Genomic DNA, 23,366 nt, shown 5'->3' on the forward strand with positions numbered 1-23,366 from the left:
GAGTCAACTATCTGGGTAGAGGAGGAATACACTCAGGGATGGATTGGAGGCAAAGAATGAGGGTTAGGGTGGGGAGAGGTGCAATGGGGAAAAGGGACACGGAAACAGACAACAAAAGTGTGAGTCAGTAACTGAATAGAAAATTTATCGGGTTTACATACACACCTAGACTTCAAGCCTACAGAAGGTGACACAGTATGTTTTCTGTTACTTTACACCCACGTGACATACAATTTTACACCTTAGACTATAAAATTTTTTCCTGCAATTCGTTCTAAATGTCTTCTGTAAAAAAAAAAAAAAATGTAATGCGTGCCCCAGCTAACTAAATATCTGGGCTCCACCAGATAGTAAACATGAGCTATTAATTAACTTCTTGAAGCCCTTCCAAAGAGATGAAAGTTTTGTGTCTGAAATTATTATCTCAATGTAAAAGTACTGACTTCAGTATTATAATTTTTGGGTTATCATCCATTCAAATCCTAAAAAGTGATTGTTGGGGTAACTAGCCATGAGTTTGTCAACAATCCCCTTTCTTCTATTCTCCTCAGAAATGCATTGCAGAATTCACACACACAGGCACACACGTGTATTAGCTATCTGATTTCCAGGCTGTTGAATCGTTGGCTGTTATGAAACTTGAGCAAGAAGGACTGAGACATAAAATCGAACTATAACTGCGTAAGCTGATCCTCACTGAGGCAGTGACGCCGCTAAAGGCTACAGTCCGTAGACACTGCACTAATCTAAAGTCTTGTATTCTCACAATGTGTCAACATACAGAAGCAACATGACAGCATTAATATCAGTTTCCATCAGTTATGAGTCATGGAAAATTTTGGGGGGAGGTTTTACTGGCTGGCCCTGAAATTAGGTCAGATTATGTCTGATTAAAGTCTACCTCTCGATGCTGTTTGGACCACTTTTTTAATTGTAAATTGCCATGAGAATTAACTAAAAAAGCATGATTAAGAGAAGTGCTCTGCTTAAACCAATCAATTAACTTTAGCATTGTATCTTTCATGATGATAAATGAGGGGGGGTGGGGGGACATTAAAAAATGGGACGTTATTCATCTGAGCAGTGTATGTAAATCTGCCTTTTTAATATCTGCAAAATATTCAGTTTGCCCAGCAATATTCTCAATCAAAAGGCACTTGAAAATATCAGTTATCCTCATTATCTTCAGTGAGTGTTTGGCTGTGTACAGTACGAGTGAGTGCGTGTGTGTGTGTATTCATGCATATATGAATGTGTGTATACTAATGGTATGATCTACTTTATCTTGACCTCTTTTAGTTCATCACTAGGCAGCTGAAAATCTAGCTACTCTCATTTCTGAGCAGGTTTACTGTTAGTTCACATCCCATTTAAATGCTGGCTATCAATATTCAAGACACTTTGTTAACTGATAATATCAGAAAACAGTTGTGACCAACCTTTTCCAATTTCTCCGATAACCTGTATAAAGTTAAGTAAAAATTAGTGAAGTAATCAGAAACACTTCTTTCAGATATTTCTACTATCAAATAAGCTATTTTTCATTGTTGCTTGTTGAAAAAATAATCAAGTCACCACCAATAACTATCAAAACTGTATGAAATGAGAACAAATATTTCTCACTCTGAAATAAACTGTCATTTATAGTTAGGGCCAGCTAGTGAATCCAGCTGCAGAGACCACGGGCACATGTCGGCGTGACGAGAGAGAACCGTCTGATTCATGTTGCTTGACTTGATTCAGAGTGACTTGACCCTGGTCTGCAGTCACAGAACCAGTCCGCAGGCTCCGAGCTCTTTTATCACATTTAGCAGCGCTGAGGAATTGGAGCTGCACGAGCACTTGAGCCCGAAGCTTTCCTTCTTTGTGCTCTAATCTGTTGTTCTCACAGCCTGTTTTTATGTAGTCGACCTACCTACCAGTTCACAGCTGCAGGCACTTTGTTTTTAGAAAATGCAGTTAAACACACAAAGAACAAAATTTTAGAGATAAAGGGAATATGGATCTACTGTACAGTATGGTTGCTGTAACACCATACATGGTTGTTGTGAATGTAGGGTAAAGACGTTTCTCGTTGTCAGCTAATGTTACCTGTGAAAAGCTGAAAATGAGAAAGCCGATATTGACTCCTAATGGAATTGTATTATGTTTCAAAATCCATATAAGAAATCAGCTATACACTGCATAGAAAATGCAGCATTGTGACTTTATTGAAATATTATGACTTTCCCGTAAAATGAAGAATTTACAAATGCAAAATAATTCTATTACTATATGTGCAGCTTTGAATATCAGTCATTTTGGATGCCTCGGGAAGGAACTGTTTAAAAGTCACTTCCTGTTGCCAGTGGGTGGCATTATGAGAATGAATGAATATTGGTGTAGATCTCTTCAGGGCTTGACTCTTATCAAACATTTGATAGAGATTTGAGTATGTATAGTACAGTTAGAACAATTTCCTGTTTCATGGCGAAGCATGGAACGTCAGTTTAAATATAATCGGACTAATAATACTAATTGTAGTGTCGAGCAGGAACATGGGGGCAGCAGGAAGCCTGCAACCACAGATCCAGGCTCCACAGTAGCCAGAAAAACACCTGCAGAAAGTGATAGGAGAGGAGACGAGAAAGCATAACAATCCCTCAGCCTCAACCCTAACATTGTTAAAATAGTAGTGTATATATAATGAGCTCTGAAAGCTCTGACAAAAGCTAGTAAGTGAACATTGAGTTTAGATATGTGTTTTCAAAGTTACGAATGACCTCCCTGCCAAACCTCATTTTCAAATGTGTTTAAAATGTCACATTTGATGATCTTGCTAACTGATCTTTTCTAATGCAGAGCTGTGAGGGTGTTGAAGAGTTGTCAGGGTGGAGTTAAAACCCCATCTGGTTATAGGTGGTTCATGGTCCCAAATATAGGCCCCTCTTGTTGTTTACAGTATCATGACCCCAAACTGAAAGGACTATCTTTTACTATATTAACAGGTGGTGACTGTAAAATACTATATAGTACAAATCACTCTGGCACAGATCGGGATCCAGATATAACAGATCACTCTACATTTATTTGTGAATTTTCTTTTACAAGTCACAAGTGTGGATGGAGAGAGTGTCTCAAAAGAATCCACACAAATTGCTGGAGATTCACAAATATATAAATCTATTTAAAAATTCCAAAAAGATACACAAATGATAATGAGTTGTAAATTAGCACAGATACGAATCCAGATTTATAGATTTGTGCATTGTGAGTTACTTATCTTGACATTTGTCAAGACTAGGGTGATACTAGTCTGAGGTGGCTATATGGTTAATTTTTGTGTGTGCACATCATTTTAGGGTCATGAAATATAATCTATAACTCCAGTAATGTATCTGTTAATCATAATGGGGGGGAAAAAACACAGACATCTTAAGGGTAATATTATCTTATTATCTTAGCCTCGGCTTACAATGGAACTTAGATCATCTTAGCCTTAAGATGCTTTTGGGAAATGGAGCCCAGGTTTAAAAATGTTTAACCTTGCAAGAATGTCAGTTAGTCAGATTTTCAGATTAACAGACTGCACCTTCTCTTTCTTTGCTTTTATCACTGATTTTAAATTAACATTTTAAATTTAGTTTACTTTCCTGAAATTCAAGGAGGTAAAAATAGAATAGGAGAGAAAATTTTAATGTACTATCTTTGGCAGACATATGTAACTTGAGTAGTAAAAACTGTTCAAATGAAGCAGAAGAAACTTGAGGAAATCCCAATTTTGGTTTGGATATTATGGTTAAATTAAGGGGATTTTTACTAAATATAACTGTCAGCAGTGTTTGCAAGAGGTGCAGCAGGATTCACTTACTGCAGCAATCATGTTGTGACCGAGAATGTTGGGGAATGAGTTGAGAGGTCAGGAGAAGTCTGTTTATGGCTGTGTGTGTGGTACGTATCACTCATGTTGTGGGGACATAAATCTGTTCATGATCCATAAAATTTCAGGGTGAAGACTTTTAAGGTGAGGGTTAGGTTCAGGTTAAGGTTAGGGTTAGGCAAGGAGTGTTTATGGTTAGGATAAGTCTCCTGGAAATGAATGTAAGTCAGCGTAATGTTCTTTGAGGTGATGGAAAAACGACTATGTGTGAGTCCTAAGGTGTGGTACAAATTCCAAGAGCGATTATATCTTGACAGCTCAAGGACATAAAAACACGCATCGTCATTGCACACACACACACACACACACACACACACAAACATTCACACACTATCTTATTTAAATGTATTTAAATTCATGTAAAAAATCTCAAATTAATCATGTGTACATGTCCTTAGAGACATCGTTACAAGCACACACAAGCATCCACCACATCTGATGTGTATCAGAGCGGGAAGACGAGATTAAACAGCACGGTGTGATCATCGGGGATAATCACCAGCCACAGCACACAGTGTGCACAAACACAACACACCCATATTCCATCTTCACTTATCTCCTCCAATCTTTACTCTCCCCCTTTTCTGCCCCACCTGCATTACATCACATCCTTTTCTCTCCTTCCCTCTACTTTCATTTGATTCCCTTTCTCCTCACCTCTCCTTTCATTTCCTTTCATTGTATTACATCTCTTTTCCTCTCCTCTGTTCTGTTCTCCTCTTCTTCCCTCCCCTTTCCCTTTATTCCTCTGTTCCATTCCTATCCTTTTATCTCTCCTCTACTCAGCCTTCCTCTCCTCTCTTTCCTTCCCGTTTCTCTCCTCCTCTTCTCTTTCCTCTCTCCTATTCTTCCCTCTCCTCTGCTCTCCTTCTCTCCGCTCGCCTGCCCACTCATCTTTTCATCTCTCTCTCCTTCTCCATCCTTTTTTTTTACCCTCTCTCCTCCATTTCAAATATAAAAGCTTTATTTGACCGATTGCTCACTAACAGCGCAAAAAAACCCCAACCACAATTAACATCACAAATCACCAACAACAGGGACTGCATACTAATCGTGTCGGCACATTAAGAAAACCTTCCACCTCTCTTTTACCATCATCTCTTTCTGTCTGAGAGACTTATCTGTTTCATTTGGCTGCATGTGCACATGTGCCAAACTGTGTGTGTGTGTGTGAGGATTATGCAGCATCAGAGCCAGATTTGGTCCGTATGCTCCAAGGCAATCGCACCCCCACCAGCAGCAGCAGATTATGTGTCCTTCACTGGACAAATCTCACACTCAGAAGCCAAAAACTGGATGATATTTCAAAAACACATTAACGTAGCCTACAAACATGACATTTGGCTAAACTTGAAGAAATGTGTGTTTGTGTGTCGGAGAGAGAGGAAGTGTGTGTGTTTTGTGTGTGTCCGTCTCCACCCAACCTGTCCATCTAAAGTATGACAGAGTGTCATTAGATTCGCTCCGGCAGTTTTTTTGCGCATATCACTAGTGTATGTGTGTCTATTAATAAACGTACAGAGGTACATGAGACAGGATGTGGTCGCCATGGTGCAAGGTCCTCCCACGCCTTGTTCTGACTCGGGGTGTGTGTGTGTGTGTGTGTGTGTGTGTGTGTGTGTGTGTGTGTGTGTGTGGTCAGACAACCTGTTTATGCATGACAGATGATGCAAGGCGTTTCTTTTTCAAATGATCGGCCTTGCTTGCTACTTGCTGTTTCTTGCGCAGTTTCTGGCTAAATAAAAGTTGTCAGGGACCAAAGGGTGATACATAAGCTCACACACAGGCAGGCAGGATGTCTGGTTTACTTTCTGTTCAATTAACAGAAAAAAAGGTGTCCAGGTGAAAAGAGTGATACATTCTACTTTTTATTACATGTGTGTGTTCTTACATTTCTGAGCTTCAGAAGGTTCATTTGAAAGTCGGGCTGTTACCAAGGCAACCCCTGCATGTCGTAGCATTACCAAGTTGAAATGTCAGAAAGCAAAAAATAGAAAAAGAGAAAATATGTGTAATTAACGATGCCAGACCCGGGTCAGCTGTTATTTGCAAAGTGCAAACGATACTGTGTGTTTTGTTCACCTCCGATCACCAGACGGGTGGGGTTTGCAGCATCAGGACGGTCCAGGTGGTGTCCGCGTGTGTCTCAAGCATAAACTAGTAAATTAAACATGCACAGATGTGTTTCTGTGTTGCTTAGATAGCTGCGGATATCTTGTGTAAAGTGTTTAAAATAATTTGTAGCCTATGAAACCACACAGAAACGTGAGTTTTTTGTGTTTTAAGTATACAGATGGATATGTGTGTCCACAAGGGGAATCCAGTGTGCATTTCTATTTATAAACCAACAGACACACACAGCTTGGAGGCTTTGAAGAGTTAAAACCATGCCAGATCTGACGGGTACAAATTGCTGCACCTCTCTTCCTCTCCTCTTCTTTTTCCATTCTCTTTCGGTCCGTTTTCATATTTCTCTCAAGTTTTCTCTCTTCCTTCTCCTTCCAAAGCCCTCATTTGATTTCTGCCTTGCTGTTTCACTCCCCGGGCAACCCACATCACCTTGCCTCTTCTGGGTTTTCCCACCCACATCTCTTTCTCAGTCTGCCATCTGCTGGACAAAAGGAGTAACGGCAGAATTTTGAAACCACAGCTGGTGACATTGGGACGAGCTTCATTTGGCATTCCGGCGATGTCCGTCCGGGGGACAGCGTGGCCTCGTGATTACAAAAACACGACTGTATTTGAAAGGTCAGCAGGGTTCAGTGTCTGCAACAGCCAGCGTGCATCTGTTTTAATTAGTTCTGGCAAAGACGCACCTGAAAGTGCCAGTGTCTGTGTCGTTTCCAGAAACTCATGAATAAACAGCTGCTGTCCATTATTTAGAAAAGGCTTCATACCATAGTCTTTGAAATGAGTGTTTCATAACAACAGTTTTAATCCTTAAGAGCTTTAAGGAAAGATAAAGATTAAAATAAGATTTGCTGAATTTTATTCTAGGGTTGAACGCAGGCATGTTGATGCTTTTGCACAAAAATTCATGCAGCATTTTCAAAAATATCATCATAGACATACTTTAGAATAATTCCAGTAAATGAGCCCACACTCTAAGTACCATTTTGTTTCCAAAAATTGGGACATTTCACATGAACTCGTTTAGTTCCTGTCATAAAAAGAGGATGTTGGTATCTGTCATTTCCAGTAACTCATGAATAAACAGTTGTTCATTGTTTAGAAAAACTATAAGTTTTACTTTGCCTGAATATATATAGACTGATGAAATGCCTTAACACCGCAGAGCATTTTGCAATAACTATAAGGTTTTACAACTCTGTAAAACTTACGTTTTCGTTTGATCCTTTGTCCCAGTGATCCCAAGGTAAACAGTCGGCTAGCCTGGTTCATGTTACAGTGCATTTTATTGCCATTGCACTACCTGATGACGTTGCAGAGCCATGATGGACTTCCTATCACAACCACCCTGCCTTTATTTTGTAAGGGCTCTCTGCGCTGCTGTCATTGAAATGAATGAGGAGAGTGCACTTTTTGATACTGATACTTAACAAACGTCTTTGGTACGGATCCCCAAAGTCACATCAAAGCAGTCAGAGGATTTGGCTCAGTGTTACATTTTAGTTTGTACGTTTCTGGAAGACCCGCGACCCTGTACACAGGATAAGCGGTTGACTATGGATGGATAGATGGACGTTTCTGGAAGACTTCTTCCAAATGTATAGAAATAGTGTGCGATGGACTGCTTTGAGCTGTTTAAGTGTGTGGTGCGCAAATGTAGAGGAGGAATGTGTCTGGCTATGTACACAATGTAATCTGAAAAATGTCAGGATGTTTCTACCTGTCCTCCTGCTCTCTCTTCCTCTTCTTTATTTCCAAAGTAATATTAATGTTGTTTTTTTTTTAGGGTTGCACAAATAAATCTAATTGCGATGTCGTCATGTATTTACATATCCGCAAAAAGTGTGTGATTTTAATAAAACACGTAAAGGTCTGTGCGACGCTGTCTTCTCTGTGTGCGCTGTAGGCTGCTCATTATCCCCGCCCACACTGTGCCCTCGCATGTGCCCCTAAAAACTGATAAGCCCATGTGCAGTGAGAAAAATTATTTATGAGCAGTGTGCCAGTAACTTTTAAGATGACAAACTACCGTAACCCCCTCCCCGCCCCGCCGCTAATCGTTCAAAACATAGTCGGACGTGCCATCCCAGAACCCGGCAGCAGCTGAGGGAGGCTCGCTGGCCATTTAAAGAGGTGGTATTGTGCTTTTGCCTTTTTCCCTCTCCTTTATTGAGTTTGTATCTTTTTTGTGCATGTAACAGGTTTGCAGGGTGAAAAAGCCCAAAGTCCAGCCCAAAGGGAGTTCCCATCTCCCAAATCTCCCTGAACTGCCTGAAAACAGATCGTTGTAGTCCAGCTGCTTCCCGCAAAATTATTTGAATGGAGAGCAGTAAAGGCAGTTTTGGACCAATAAAATACTACTACAGGGCTGCTTCCTGTTGGCACCAGTGTCTACTACACATGATCGCGCAGCATAACCGTGGTTTAATGAAGTAGAACAACGGCAGAAACACCGTAATTCTGGTAGCTGCATAGCTGCGCCAACAAAAAGTGTCATGCTCAGTGTGTTTGTCTGACTCGGATCATCACTGACTATTCAGCCCACCTACGAGGCTCACCTGTCAAACACCAAAGCAGCGTCACTGATCGCAAATATTTTTTTTTATATTGCTGAGAGTTGCAATATGGGTACATCTCTCATGTGCGACGGGATGTCACAGGGTTTTGATGTCATTTTTGGGTTTCCATGCAGGCTTTGGTCGGCTTCACTGTCCGATCTCTGGCTTACCCCCTTAAGCTGAACCAAAGCCGTGTTTACTTGCTTCTCACTGACCCGCCCTTCTCTGCTTCTGATTGGCTAGTAGTCCTTAACAAGGAACTGCGCATGTGGAACTCCAACAAAGGTCATGTACAGACAAGATGTATCACTCCATAGCTAAAACAAAGTCTTCAACACAGGGTGAAAACAGGAGCTGCAGCAATGTGCAGTATGACAGAAAATGTGTTTTTTGAAAAAGAAACCATGTAAACATGTTCTGGTGCAACCCCTAAATAAGATTTTGAACCTGAAAAGAGCCGACGTGCTTGTCAGTCAACCGACCGAACACAGCCTGGACGGGGCAGGACATTAAACAAGTTTGATGTCCTACAGCAAATCATTAAATGTTGAACAATATGATTATTGACAAGTTAGTACTTAGCATTAACAAATTAGAGACCAATGTAGAGCCTTTGTCCTGCACAAGAATTAAATAAAAACAAGCCACAGAAATGAAACAGCTGTAACTGGATTTAATTCGACTAGTGGTAAAATAGAATACTATAATATGAAATTACAAAGAATGTAGTATATTATTGTTATACTAACAGTATTCTATTAACTAAACCTTATACTTTTTATTTAATACACTCATGTACAGTTCCTCCTCCAGGTTGGATAGAGACTCTGCATTAGACAGATGTACATTGAGCCGGTGCCAGCGTGCCAATATGTGCTGCTTCAAGCTGCCTCCTCTGTAGAGCAACACACTCCCCTTGTTCGGTTTTACTAGTTATTGTTATAATTATTGTTTAAATTTGTTCAAGTTGAGAAAAAAACATTTCACAATGTCAGTATTTCTCCCATTCCTTCATAATTAAGCAAATACTCACCATTTGTTCCATAATAATCGAATCGCAATCACAAATTGCAATATTGTCTACAATAATCGCAATATGACTTTTTCTCCAAATCGTACGGCCCTAGTTATTTTCCATTTTCTTTTCACAAATTATTAAATGATTAGCTCCCTTTTCTGCAGAGAAACAATTAGGAATCCCAGTAGGACCTAATTACGGTCTCAAAACCACCTTTACTCATGTTCACCTTTACACATTCAGCCTCGTCTAGTGCTAACAGGCGAACAAACTGCATGAATTAATGTTAACACATATTAATAGAGACTGGTATGATCACTAATGAAGCAGCATGTTTTCCTGCACATTTCTATCTGCCCTTTTTTTTTCCTATCATGGGAAATACTGCAGCACAAATGGACTAGACAGAAGATAACATGCCTATCAGAGTAATTTTACATCATAACTTTGATACATGACTCATTAAAGTTAACGAAGCTCTTTTGACCTGATTCTGGTAACCAAAAGTGAGAATTATGGGGGGGGGGACTCTACAGTTTTGGAAAGGAAAAGCGAAAAAGGTAATTTGAGGAGGAGAGACAGAAGGACGGAGAGAGAGAAAGACAGACATAGTGACGGACAGAGAGAGAGAGAGCTGGTGTCAGTGAGTGAGTCTGCAGGGAACAGCATGTTTCTGCTCATTAAAGACGGAATGAAATGCCGACTGGCAGAAAACACACACACTCGCTGTAATTTGCCTTGGCAGATGAGACACTGATCTGACACTGAAAGCAGTCCGACGATGGCGCGTAGGCAGCACACACACACACACACACAGAGTCAGGACACCTCATGCAGGCTGGCAAGACATCAGTTTGTGTGATCACAGTGACGTTTCCAGCTCACTTAAGCTGAGTGGGGTGCCAATAACTTCCCCATCAATTAGATATGATGTGACTGGCTGTGTGTGTGTTCGTGCATGCGTATTCAAACTTATTTCATGCCCTGGTCAGTGTCCAAGCAAGAGCAGTTATTGTCCTGAGTGTGTGTGCCTCATTGCCAAGCAGACAGGTTCTTCCAGTTCTATTTATAGCCTTAAGGAAATAGGCTCGTTCTTACATGAGCGCACACACACCACGCCTGATGTGTCATGTAAGGTAGGTGAAGAGCTTATTAGCATGCTCCAGCTTATCTCCAGGATGTGTGTGTGTGTGGGAGAGAGAGAGAGGTGTGTCCTACACACCTGAGTGGGCGTGGCTACACGAAAAGGGAAGATTAAGAGGAAGGAAGTAGGTGTATTGTTTGAGGAGCTGCTGGTGTGACATTACGGCCGAGGTGGTGTGTATGAGGGAACCGATATATAGAGAAAAAAGCACATTTTGTTTAGAAATAGTAAAAAAAAAGGCTGAATAAATCTTTTTCAAGAAGAGGAAGAAGAAAAAGATGGGTAGAGAACGATCCAAATAGATCAGAAAAGAGTAGAAGTTGAGAGAGCAGATCCCGCTCCACCCTATGCCTCTGAAAGTTATTGCCCTTCTGGAGGTAAAGGTCATTTAGTTGTATTTTACTGTAGTAAAAGTACTGCTTAGTACCGCTTAGCTAGTACACACAGCTAGGTCATCGATGCCGGGATTGTGTCAAAGCAGCGGGTGCTGCATGGCGCCCCTGTTGTTTCGCTTTGAGAGAGGGGGACAAGGGGACGACAACCAGCTCAGCCATGAGGACCAACTGGACTCCTGTCACACTGAAAAATTACAGGAGAGTCGCCCTGTAGAAGAGGTCAGTGTATGTGAGAGAGGACATGTGGGACATTTTGGATAGATGGTGGAGGATACTCTGACGTTTAACCATGTTTTAAAGGTTCCATTGCTTGTATTTACACTGCAGATAGTTTGGTTTATTTTGGTTTTTATTAATGCATTCTTTTGGGAAGGACAGGAAACTCCAGCAGTAGGTTTAGAGCACTAGTGTAGTGGCAAAATTCTGTATTCACACTGTCTGTGTGGTCTACCATGTGCCATTTTATTTGCTGCTAGAGAGGGAGGAAATCCTGTTGGTAGAGTTTATTTTATCTTCAATAAAATAGCAAAAAACTTAATGAAAAGACTAAAAACAGACAATGTGTTAGTCCATCTCTCGGTACTGTCCAAATCCTACAAAAGACGTGGAGTTGTGGGGCATATGCTTGATTTACTTGACTTGAAGGCATAAATTCACAGGGTCACACAGAGGAATAATATATCAGACTTTGGCTACACAGACCGTACTTGATAGTAGGATCAATTCATTTGTTTGTTTTGGTCTTTTCACGGGATTTATTGACAAAAAGAAAATTATAAAACATATCCAGCCTTATCCTCGAGAGGATCGAGTGTTTGATACTCAAAAAGTCATTAAAGACATTAGTGTCAATATTTGTGCTGATTGACTTTATAGGCTAAATGATGAATCAGTTTATTGACAAAAAGAAATGCATTCATTGATTGGTATTCTGAAGTCAGACTAGATCCACGAACAATGAATCACCCCCGCTTACAACAATAATTTACATACAACACATGTCTTTTGTTATAAATGTGTATTGCTTTTCATAACGTTGCAGCATTTAAATACAAATCAAGCTTACTATACTGTTTAGATGTTTATTCCTGTGGTCTTTCAATCTGAAGTTGTAGATTTTGAATGGCTGAGTTCGTCTCAGTCATTTCGTCCTTGTCAGTGGCAGCTTTCCATCACGCTAAATCACATTGGTTGGTAAGCTGTCTAACTACTGATGGCAAAGAAGCACGTGAAGCTCTGCAAACTTGGTAAATGTTTTACAAATTGGTTTCCGGGTCACTCAGCTCTCTAGTAAATAGATATAAGTTCAGTCATTTGTTTGTTGTTTACAGTCAGTCATGCCCGACGGCACATGTGAATCGGTTTGTTTGTATGTGTGTGACCTGGGTTGGGTTGTTAAAATATAGCTGACTCAAATACAAAAAGAACAAAAGAAAAGGGTTGAATCAGTCAGATTTGTGTGTGGGTGCACGTCAGAGCTCTGTTTGACTGTGTGCAATTTTGCAGATGAGTAAGTAATGTGTGGTAATGTGCTCTTGTGTGCATATCCACTTCACAGCTCTTCAGTGTGTGTGTGTGCACATCAGATCTACTGGGGCTGATTGTTGTGATGTAATTAGTCCTGCTCTAATGAATACAGTGATCTGACTGTCTCTCAGCTGGAGAGGAGGAATACACCATTAAGGATGTGACTACAATTTGACCACAAGCTGGTGCAGAACCTGACCATTGCATACAATATATGTTTTATTTATGAAGGCATATGTAGAGCACACGTGTGCCTTTTTTCCTCTGCTGATATGCCTCTGTGCAAGGGCTGAACAATTAATCAAAATATTATGGAAATCAACATATGGCCAAGTGCAATACTCAAATTGCTGGAGCCGCAATTTTTTGATAAAGGTAGAATGAGTTACAACATACCATTATAAATGGCCTTGAGGAGGTGTTGTGAGAAGGGCACACATGTTGCTTACCTGTGCATAATAATGGGAGCATTTAAAGTAAAGGCAGTCTAGTTTATTCTATATCACCAGTCGGCATAGTAACACTGTGTATGTGGTTAAACTTTGCACCCAGATTGTGAGAAACGAAAGTTTTATTGCCTTCAAAAATGTGTCTTCTGGAATTAAATTTACTGTTTCATTCACGCAGATTCTATGATGTTCACCAGATGCAAACTTGTGTGGTTGCTCTTACAAATCCACCCTCGTTGGTTTTTAAACAACCCGCCCAAAAGTGTTAACGCAAAAGCGGTTACACCCATGTACAAGCCCAATTGCAACACACATAAAATAAACTTTGTTTCTCTAAACTCTGCTAATTCTTGCTAGTTGCCGTCTTGGTGGTTCCCAGTACACATAACACCTTTTTTCACATAATTAATAAAATGTGACCGATGCAAGTTCGTGGCTTACTTCCCTTATATGTCATATGTCAGTCATTATATACCATATTTATTAGGTACAACTAGCTAAAACGGCTAAAACTCTCTTCATAGGGTTTATAATGGTTAAGTTTTTCTGTTTTGTAGAGGTGTTGATTCAACTGTGTGGTAAATTGTGAGGCTGTAGTTGTATGCTGAGAGATTTTTCTGATCTTTAGTCTAATTTTTAAGAATGTTAAGCAAAATATTAGAAACACCTGTGTACAACAGTTTCCCCCAAAATTTGACATTTAATTTTATTAGATTTATTGCCGGTCAGTTGTATTAGATGGCAGCAGTTTTAGCTAGATGTAGCCAATACGTGAGCAACTGTGTGGAACGGCATTGATGTGCATGTGAACATAGCAACACACGTATCTTTTATGTGCTGGAGACGTTTGGGTTTTACTGTATGGTCACATCAATTTAACACTAGCTTTCACCAGCTTTACAGTAATTCACGAGGATTTAATAATTAATCATTAGGCTATTTTAAAGAGATTTTCACAGTAAAGTGATCTAGCTTAGCCTGATGTTAGCAGCCGGGGATCAATGATGCACCACTTAAAATGCAGCCACCGGCCACTATAAGATTCACCTAGATTGCAACATCCTGAGTTGCAATCTAGGTATGTTGGTACGTCCTTCAGCTATATCAGTGGTTGCTATGTTATGAGCCGCTTTTGTCAAACAGCAACACACTGATTAGCTTCTTGACTGACGGCCCCTGTTGGTGTTGCTGTGGCAACTACAGATAAACCTGATTGGTGGAACCGGGGTGTTGCACCTCGCTGTTATCAGGTAGTTCAGACCTTTACACCCTCTTTGTCTGTTTTCGTCTTCCTCCTCAAGGCATTTCTTTTGTTTTCTACTCTTTTGTGTCGAGTTCCTGTTTTTTGTCATTTCTGCATTGCACCTTTTTTGCATGATGTTTTTTGTTTCTCTTTCTCACTGCTCGCCACCTTCACAGCTCTGTTTCTCTTTCCTATCGCCTTATGCTGATGATCCATACCTTTGGGCTATCTATCATGGTTTACACCATAAATCCCTCCCCCTCCTCTTCCTCTATTCCTCTTCGTCTCACTTTCTCTGTAACAATGTGACAATATGAGATTTGCTCTCCCTCAGCTTGTAAAAGCACATTAATTTGAAGGGAGAAACATGCACTCTGAGAGCACAAGAAGCCATATGTGCCATCACAGGGCGGGATATATCACAGACAAGTGTATACAAACACACCCAGAGATGCAGTTGAGCAGTGAGATACTGATGGAGCGATGAATTAGATTCATCAGTGGTTCAGCGGTGCTTCTGCCTTGTAGTAATACCTCTGTCCAGACCTTGAAGGCCAATAGCTACTGCAAACATGGACAGGCAGAGAAATTGAGTCAAAAACACACACAAGATTAAGAGAAAAGAGAGAAACCCAGATGAGTGAAAGTGAGATAGAAGAGAGATGGGGAACTAAGAAACAGTAATGTACAAGATGCTAGCAACACAGCTTACAAGCTAATACACAGGATAAAATACAGGTAACATAAAAATTAAGTATGTACAAACATAAAGGCAGCAGCTAATACAGACATATTAGCAAGCAACTGCACTAGCTAGCAATAGGGCTGTGTATCGTGTTTGACATCTTAGCCAATACAATACTTGGGTTTCAGCTTGATACCTGAACAATACGTTCTGATACTTGAGGAGTAAACATGTTTATTCAACATTAGCCCAACAAAATACTCCAAACTGCTCAATCCATCTGTGTCAAATAAAGAACATTGCCCACAATATCTCACTTTGTAAAGGTTATGAGATTTAGATCTTGAAATATCTTATCAAAGAATAAGTAAACCAAATTACACATTTGACCTTGCCCGTTTTTATTACTTTGTACTTTTTGTCAATCCTTCTGTAAAAAAGTGTTAATGTTTGATATCAATAGCTAGCAACTGTATAATCTAAATACTCAACACACTTGTGTTTTACCTTCTGGTCAATTGAACTTGATAACAACTGTAATGCATTAATACGACTATTAGAAAGTCATCGGGTTGTATCTGTAGTTTTAGTAATCTTTTCCAAGAGCACAAGAGAAAGTGTGGTTGTTTGTCATTTAGGCTACTAAATTAGCATTGTGTTTGTGAGAAAATGAACATGTGAATATACATAGTCCTACATGTACTTTTTGAATTAATCTAAAACCTAGAGATACACTGAATTGGGTCATTTAAAGTGTCTTTTATCCAGATAAAACCCAGTTGATATTGAAGCGTGATGCTATTATCACATTGTATCTTTTGCTTTGTCACAAGCACTTTCACTTTCTGTCTGACGTTTAAAGGTTCACACACATTCCCGTGTCATGCAGGTGGCAAACCTCCTGTCTGAGTGCAGAATTTTCCTTCAGAGCAGATCTGCGGATCATGCACTGATCAGGAGACCCTGCCAAGTCTCTGCCGAGCCAACTGTTCTGGTTCAGTCTGTTTGAGAAAGCTATAAAAACAACATAGCTGTGTTATGGGAAGAATATTTTGTCATTGCCTGTCACGTCTTTTTATTACAGTGCTATTTAGCAATCTGCTTCTTTGGAGATAGCAAAAACAACATCTTCTTTAACACTGAGAGCTTTCAATGTTCATGATATACGAATGTTGGTCTATTGCACTGCTAAATTTAATCTCAAGCAAACCAAAAAACAACAAACAACCAGTCAGCCAAATTACTCAAATTTAAATACGATTACTCCGTCAAAACTACCAGTTGATTTACACAAGTAATATTTTTAAGTCTTCTGTTCAAACATCTTTGACACATGTTGTCACACTAAATCGCACAGTGTACCTTCGCCACAGGTGGTAGGGGCAGTGGCAGAGCAGGTTGTGCAAGCTGTTCTGTTACAGATGACGTTAAGAACACGGAGACCTTGGTGATAATTAGATTACCTCATTCATTGTGGTTTATTACACTTAGCACACATTTGTCCTTTTCTTTTCAAGAAGAGCAACATGATCACCATTCCTGTTGGATCATGTAATCCATGTTTTCAAGTTTTATAGAAACACATTAAACATTTTGTGCTTTATTGTTTCCTCTAAAAATCTGTGTAAATATTATCCCAGCACAGGTTATTGTAATTTTTTTTTACAAGAAATGTTTTCAGTATCTACCTTCCTGTTTTAAGGAACTGTTTGATTTCGCTATTCAAACACTTTCAGTTGATCCATTCCAGTTTCTTCAAAATATGTTGATACAGTTGATGTTGGTTTTAAAGTATGCAGCTGGCACACACACCGATGCAGGAATGTTATCTCAATGGGAATGTCACAGGCATGTCAACCGAAGCTGATCTTATTTTAGCTGTCGTGGCGAGGAATGTTGCTACATTAGGTGATAAATGTGCTGGTATGGCGAGAGCCATCAGTTACGTGATCAGACTTCTAAGATTGTATCAGTGTGTGTGCGCGTGCCTGCGCTCGTGTCTCATCACTGGGCCTGGGTATCCTCTTGTTTGAGAAACTGTCCTATCTCAAATTGATTACCCATGGTGCATTCTGTCCTCTCAGGGCATGTACTCATAAATTGAGAGAGAGAGAAAGAACGAGTGCATGATAAACAAAGGCACAGACAAAGATCAAGTCGAACACCAGCCACCATAATAGAATCAGTGGGGAGTCTCTGCTCAGCAAATCCATGGTATCAAATCACGCATTCTGGCCGTGCTCATAATTTTCATGCGGACATGGACGGCTGCACCTGCTACCTGCTGCATCACCTCATCACTGTTGCTTCAATGCTTATCTCTGGCGTTTGTGCGACATTAAATCTCCTATCGACACACACCGCATAATGACACACAGCCAAGCGTTACTTACTTACTTATTTTTGGAAACATGAGGGAAAATCTGATCATAAATTAGTAGCATACATTTCAGAAAATCACTGTAAGGTGTTTGAAAATACAAACACCCTGGTGTAGTCCTTTTAAGTAAATGTTTCTGTCATTGACTACTATCTTGACAGATTCAGTCAACACCTCTTTGTTCATCTGAGCCGCACTCTCCATCTCTGTTGTGTGTATCACTCGAAACAAATACCCAAAACATCTTAGTGACACTATCCACACTGATATCCTTCTGTTTATGTGTGAACTCCAGGAAGAATGGCTGTCACTTTAGTAATTCGGAGTATCTGGATGCACTAACGTCTGGTTTTTCCATTCCTCTCTCTCCTCCCATCTCTACCCCTTTTTGTCTTTTTTCTGACCCACAGAAAAGTGTGAAGGAGGGAATCCTGTTAAAGCAGACCAGTTCCTTTCAGAGGTGGAAGAGGAGGTACTTCAAACTCAGAGGGAGGACCCTCTACTATGCCAAAGACTGCAAGGTACAAAAAATGTGTGAAACTGCATACATCAGCTTTAAGTTAACTAAATTTTTTTGGAATTTGTAAGCATCGCAAATGCAATTCAGTGTGCTGTGAAACCAAAGTAATAAGTTGGAAAGAGATTGTATTAATTTTTATTACATCTACTGTATTACCTTACTGGTGGTTCATATGTGTTTGAGAGGTGTCAGGGGAAATAAATGGTGTAATTATATGTACAGTACCTGGATAAAATACAAAATAAGATATTGTTTGTCTTTATTCCCGTCAGTCTCTGATTTTTGATGAAGTGGACCTATCAGACGCCAGTGTGGCCGAGACCAGCACCAAGAACATCAACAACAGCTTCACGGTAAGCAACAATACTGGTCTTAAAAATGTCTATAATGTGGATTAAAGCATTTCAGAACTGTACATTTGACTTGCAAAAGAAATTAGAATATTTTTAAGTCTAAGACTAGCGTTAATTCAGAAACACTGTTATTGGCATTTTGGGCATACTAGCGCCGTAGGTCTGTGGACGGCAATACTGGTCTGTCGGTCAATCTTTGGTCCAGACTGAAATATCTCAACAACTATTGAACAGATCGCCATTCAGTTTTGTACAGACATTCATGGAGTGCAGAGGATGAATCCTAATAACTTGGTGATTCCCTGACTTTTCCTCTAGCACCTCCATGACATTATCACTTGTGGTTTTGAGAGAAATGTCTCAAGAACAATTGGATGGATTGCCATGGAATTTGGTACAGGTGGTCATGTTGCACTCTGGATGGATCTGGTGATCCTTGACATTTTATCTAGCACCAAAATAAGTTGTGATTTATCTAATACTTTGGTTTATAACCATGAGTCTAAGCTTTGTGTTTAGTGCTAATGAAGCGAGAAGCTTCTGGTCTGAGAACTGAGGCGAACGCGGAAATCCTTTATACCGGCATTATATTGAACGGCCAGCAGGGGGCGACTCTTCTGGTTGCAAAAAGAAATAATGGTAAAATGACCCTACTTCTCACCTGATTTATTACCTCAGTAAACACTTTCGTGATGAGTTTATGGTCTCATTTGCTAGTTTCAAGTCTTCGGCAATGTAACATGATGTTGATTTAATAAATTATGTTCCCATTTAGAGGAAAATAGACCATAAAGCAGAGTATGCTTCAGGGCGGGATTATCTATGATTGACAAGTTGTTACCATTGCAACCTGTCAATCAGGTGACTCGTACCCATGGCACTGTGTAAATTTAACCAGTGCCGTTGAAAAAGCATATTAGGAGTTGGCTGTTTACTTTCTCTGGTGAGTAACGTTACATTTAGTTTTTAGGTTAGCCCTGTTAAAATGACTGTTAACGTGAATTACAGATGCACCTAGCTAAGCAAGCTAGTTACCTTCACACACAGCTGTTAGCTCCACCGTCTCTGGTCAATATGGTCACGTCCGGTGGGGCCCTATCGGCCAAACTCGAGGCTTCAAAACGGCAGTCCACAAACCAACGTGTGACGTCACGATGACTATGTCCACTTCTTATATACAGTCTATGGTGCTAATTAGCAATTGTTAGCATAAGCATTACACCTGCTCAACATCAGCATGTTAGCGTTGTCATTGTGTGTTAGCATGCAGATGTTAACATTTAGCTCAAAGCGCTGCAGTGCCCTAGTACTGCCTCACTGAGCTGCTAGCGTGGCTGTAAAAGGCTGTTATTCCCAATAATGTGACATGAGAAATGAGTACATGAAGTACATAGATTTGACTGACGATATTCTTACATGTTTGAAGAAAATATTTCACTTCCAAGCTCCATCTTTCCTTTGTTTCTTTCTCTTTCTCAGGTGATCACTCCATTTCGCAAACTTATGTTATGTGCCGAGAGCAGGAAGGAAATGGAGGACTGGATCAGCGCTCTCAAATCCGTCCAAAAATGGGAAACCTATGAGGTATTAGCGTTTTAATCTCCCCAGCAGTCTCTTCATATTCTGACATTGTTATTTATTCTGCTGGCTGACTGTCAGAATATCAGAAATGTGCCACATTGATAATCTTTTGATAAAAGCTAGTCATGAGTGTGTAGTATATTTTAGTGAGAACAGGCTTCACACCTCACTCCTTAATTCTTCCTCAATCTGTTCTTTTCTCAAAGTGTCCACTTTTTCAACTTTCTTGGACGAAAATACTCTCCTCCTCCTTCTCTCTCGTTCCACCCTTTTATCGCTTTATCCGATCTCTCTTATCTGCCTTTCATTTGAGCTCTTTGCCAGCAGATGGATGTCTCTCATAAAATTAGACCCTCTGCTTTAATAGGCTATAAAAAGAGCTGAAGACTGTGAGCTGCTGAGCGGAACATCCCTGAGGATCCTGGCATTTTACAACAGTGCATTGAGGGTTTTAACTTATGTCATTGTTGTACACCACTCCATGTGTTGTTCCACAGCGTTCCTAGTTCTGCTAGATCAAATTGTGGAAAGCATTTTGGCCCTTATTTCGGAGCCGGCATTTTGATATCTCTAGAGTTATGAACACTTTCTGAAAAGGAGGAAAGGCGATTATTTTGTCAGGAAGTTTAGTGTGATAGCACTGAAGTCAGTCTTATCCTGCTATCTTTTAAAGCGCCGGCTTATGCTTATATTCTGCCTGTGTGGACCTGTTTTGCCCAGGCCAGTCAGCTGTAGCATCTCTATCCTTGTATGTCTTAGTCCTGGGGCCACAATGTACTGCTGATGTCATTATCTTATCCTTGTATCCATGCTTTCCCTGGCTGTTTAGTTCAGCATGAAGTTAAAAAAGGCATCGTCCCATCTTGTAGCATCTCTCCTCCCCCAGGCTAGTTATTTGTGATGTAGTGCCCTGGTGATTTTTGTTTTGTTCTTTTGTGTTTTGTCCTGCGTTTCCACCTCTGAAGCCCATCCAGTTTACACAGCCTGCTGATGTCGTTGTCCTCTCCTTCCATATTTGTTCTTCCCCAGGCCAGCCAATTCAACATGGAGCATTTCTCTGGGATGCACAACTGGTACGCCTGCTCGCACGCCAGACCGACCTTCTGCAACGTCTGCAGAGAGGCTCTGCCAGGCGTCACCTCCCACGGCCTGTCCTGTGAAGGTACATTGACACACACACATTCAAAGACAATCCTTGAAAGATTGTGCAAACCAACCGTGATTTTCTGAGGGCCAATATCAAATATCTTTGGTATAACCAGAGCAATAATCTCAATTACCGTTACATAAACGTCAGGGACATTCTCCTTTTTACTCACAGTGTTAGTACTGTTAGAAAAGCATTTAAAGCTTGTGGAAGTAAAGAAGTAGGTTTATAGCTCTTTATTGCAGGATGAGGCAGGTTTCATCATAGGTCTGACACACTGCACCTTGGAAACAGTTGAGTAAAATCAATTCCTCACCCCTCTTGTATCAGCTGTAAAACATATGAACAGACGTGCTTTGTAGGGTTTTTAGGTCAGTCAACATTAACACATTTTATGGTATTTAACGTCTTTAGCAAATTTCTGTTTTGTTGGTTATTAATTAAAATGCTTGTTCTTGATTTGTCCTTTTACTTAATTCCTAAAGATCCTAACAAAATAATTTGAGTTACCAAAAAAAAATTACATAAGAAATGTATGAAATAAAAACTTTGTCAAATGTTTAAAAATGCTGTAGCTATTTAAGCAACATTTCGTCTTGATTCATATAAACTACACTGGTGCCGAATCAGAAGTGTCTGATAACAGCAATACATGGTGGCAAAACATAAACATCAGCTCTGAAATAATAGGCAGTGAATAATTGAGTCATCCTAAAAATATTTTAAAAAAGTTAAATTGTCCAACCAGTTGTGACACAGACTAAATAGAAGACATTTGGTGGGTGCATTTATCACAACCCTCTACCAGAAGTGCAAACCTTTTGCATTTGAGTAGATCCACCAGAGATGATGCTGTCGAACTTAATCTAAGTTGCAAAGGATATTCCAGATAACGTTTTGGTAAATTACACTGTGAATGTGCAAAACCTTTCCCAGCACTTGTGTTGATGCGCTTTATGTGTTTTAACTGTCATGGCTGTTTATTTAAGTTAGCTTAACATGACATATAATGATCTTTCCCCTGCAGTTTGTAAGTTCAAGGCTCATAAGCGCTGTGCAGTTCGCTCCACCAACAACTGCAAATGGACCACACTGGCCTCCATAGGAAATGACATTGTTGAGGATGAGGACGGGGTGAGTGATTAGGCTGTGCTTTATGCGTTTAAGCGCATGTAACCCAATATCCAACTCATTCAGTGAGAGAAAACATGTCAGAGCTTTAGTTTAAATTGCAGGTTGTGTGCTAAAGCTAAAAAAAGATATCAGATTTCACTTAAATGTAATTATAAGTTACCCAGGATGGAAATAGGAGGAGTATGATGCATTGTTATGGGTTAAAATAATTCCTGTCTGACCTGATTAAATTTGTTTTGATTTCAAGTCAAACGAGCCTTCTGCACCGTGTTGTCAAACTTTTCCCATGATTTTCCCAGGTGTTCATGCCGCACCAGTGGCTGGAAGGTAACCTGCCGGTCAGTGCCAAATGTGTGGTGTGTGACAGGAACTGTGGCAGTGTGCGGCGGCTGCAGGACTGGCGCTGCCTCTGGTGCAAAGCCATCGTGAGTGGGATTGCTTGTGGCCTGTATCCTGTCAAATAACTGTCGTGTCAAATCAGTGTTACAGTTTATTTAGGACATCACTGCAAGCTGAAAGTTATTCAAGATCTTACCCGTGACAGCTTTTAGATGAATCTGATCAAACATCATATCATAATCCGTGATATAAAGGTATTGATATTCATGGTAACAGAGTCGACAGAGCTGTCCCAATTAATTATCGTACTGGTGGGAGGAAAAAAACAGCCACGTCTTGATCTAAATTTCCCAAATTTTGACTCCCAGCTGTTAAATCTACTTCAGACAAACTATTCAGGATACTACAGGAAGTGTTTTGATTCAGTCTTTAAAGGAAATTGGCATTCAAACATTTGTCACTGGAAAATGTTTTCATTTGCTACAGCGTTTCTAATATACAGTATATTTCTTCTGATTCAAAAACTGAATGAAACAGGTTGAAATTGCATTTTCTTTTGTTTGCTCGTGAACCAGTCTGACACGTTGATATTAGCACAGGAAAATGTGACTTTCAGTGCACTCAGGCTGAACTTTTTATTGTTCTTGACTCGCTCGCTTGCCCCTCAAAGACTCAATGTCTGAAAAGTTCACTGGAGCGTCAGGGTGTAATGGGATGGCACTAAGGATGGCAGCACAGAAGGGGAAGAGGGCTGGTAAAAATAAATAGAAATAAAACAGGGCTGATAGATTTCTGTCTTATGCTCTGACCGCATCGAGCAAGAAAAAGAGAATATTTTAATTCA

General features: G+C 40.1%; 1 protein-coding gene across 2 annotated transcripts in view; it reads left to right on the top strand.

Moving 5' to 3' along the window:
• Positions 1-23,366, top strand: part of si:dkey-172j4.3 (diacylglycerol kinase eta) — a 98,221-nt gene that overhangs the window by 46,534 nt on the left and 28,321 nt on the right. For both annotated transcript variants that reach the window (XM_046065027.1, XM_046065026.1), the window contains 6 exons: positions 17,859-17,969; positions 18,241-18,321; positions 19,801-19,905; positions 20,932-21,064; positions 22,077-22,183; positions 22,483-22,608. In XM_046065027.1, coding sequence (XP_045920983.1) covers positions 17,859-17,969; positions 18,241-18,321; positions 19,801-19,905; positions 20,932-21,064; positions 22,077-22,183; positions 22,483-22,608 — 663 coding nt within the window. The remainder of the gene's footprint in view (positions 1-17,858; positions 17,970-18,240; positions 18,322-19,800; positions 19,906-20,931; positions 21,065-22,076; positions 22,184-22,482; positions 22,609-23,366) is intronic.

This window comes from Micropterus dolomieu, linkage group LG12 (assembly GCF_021292245.1).
Source record: "Micropterus dolomieu isolate WLL.071019.BEF.003 ecotype Adirondacks linkage group LG12, ASM2129224v1, whole genome shotgun sequence".
NCBI lineage: Eukaryota > Metazoa > Chordata > Actinopteri > Centrarchiformes > Centrarchidae > Micropterus > Micropterus dolomieu.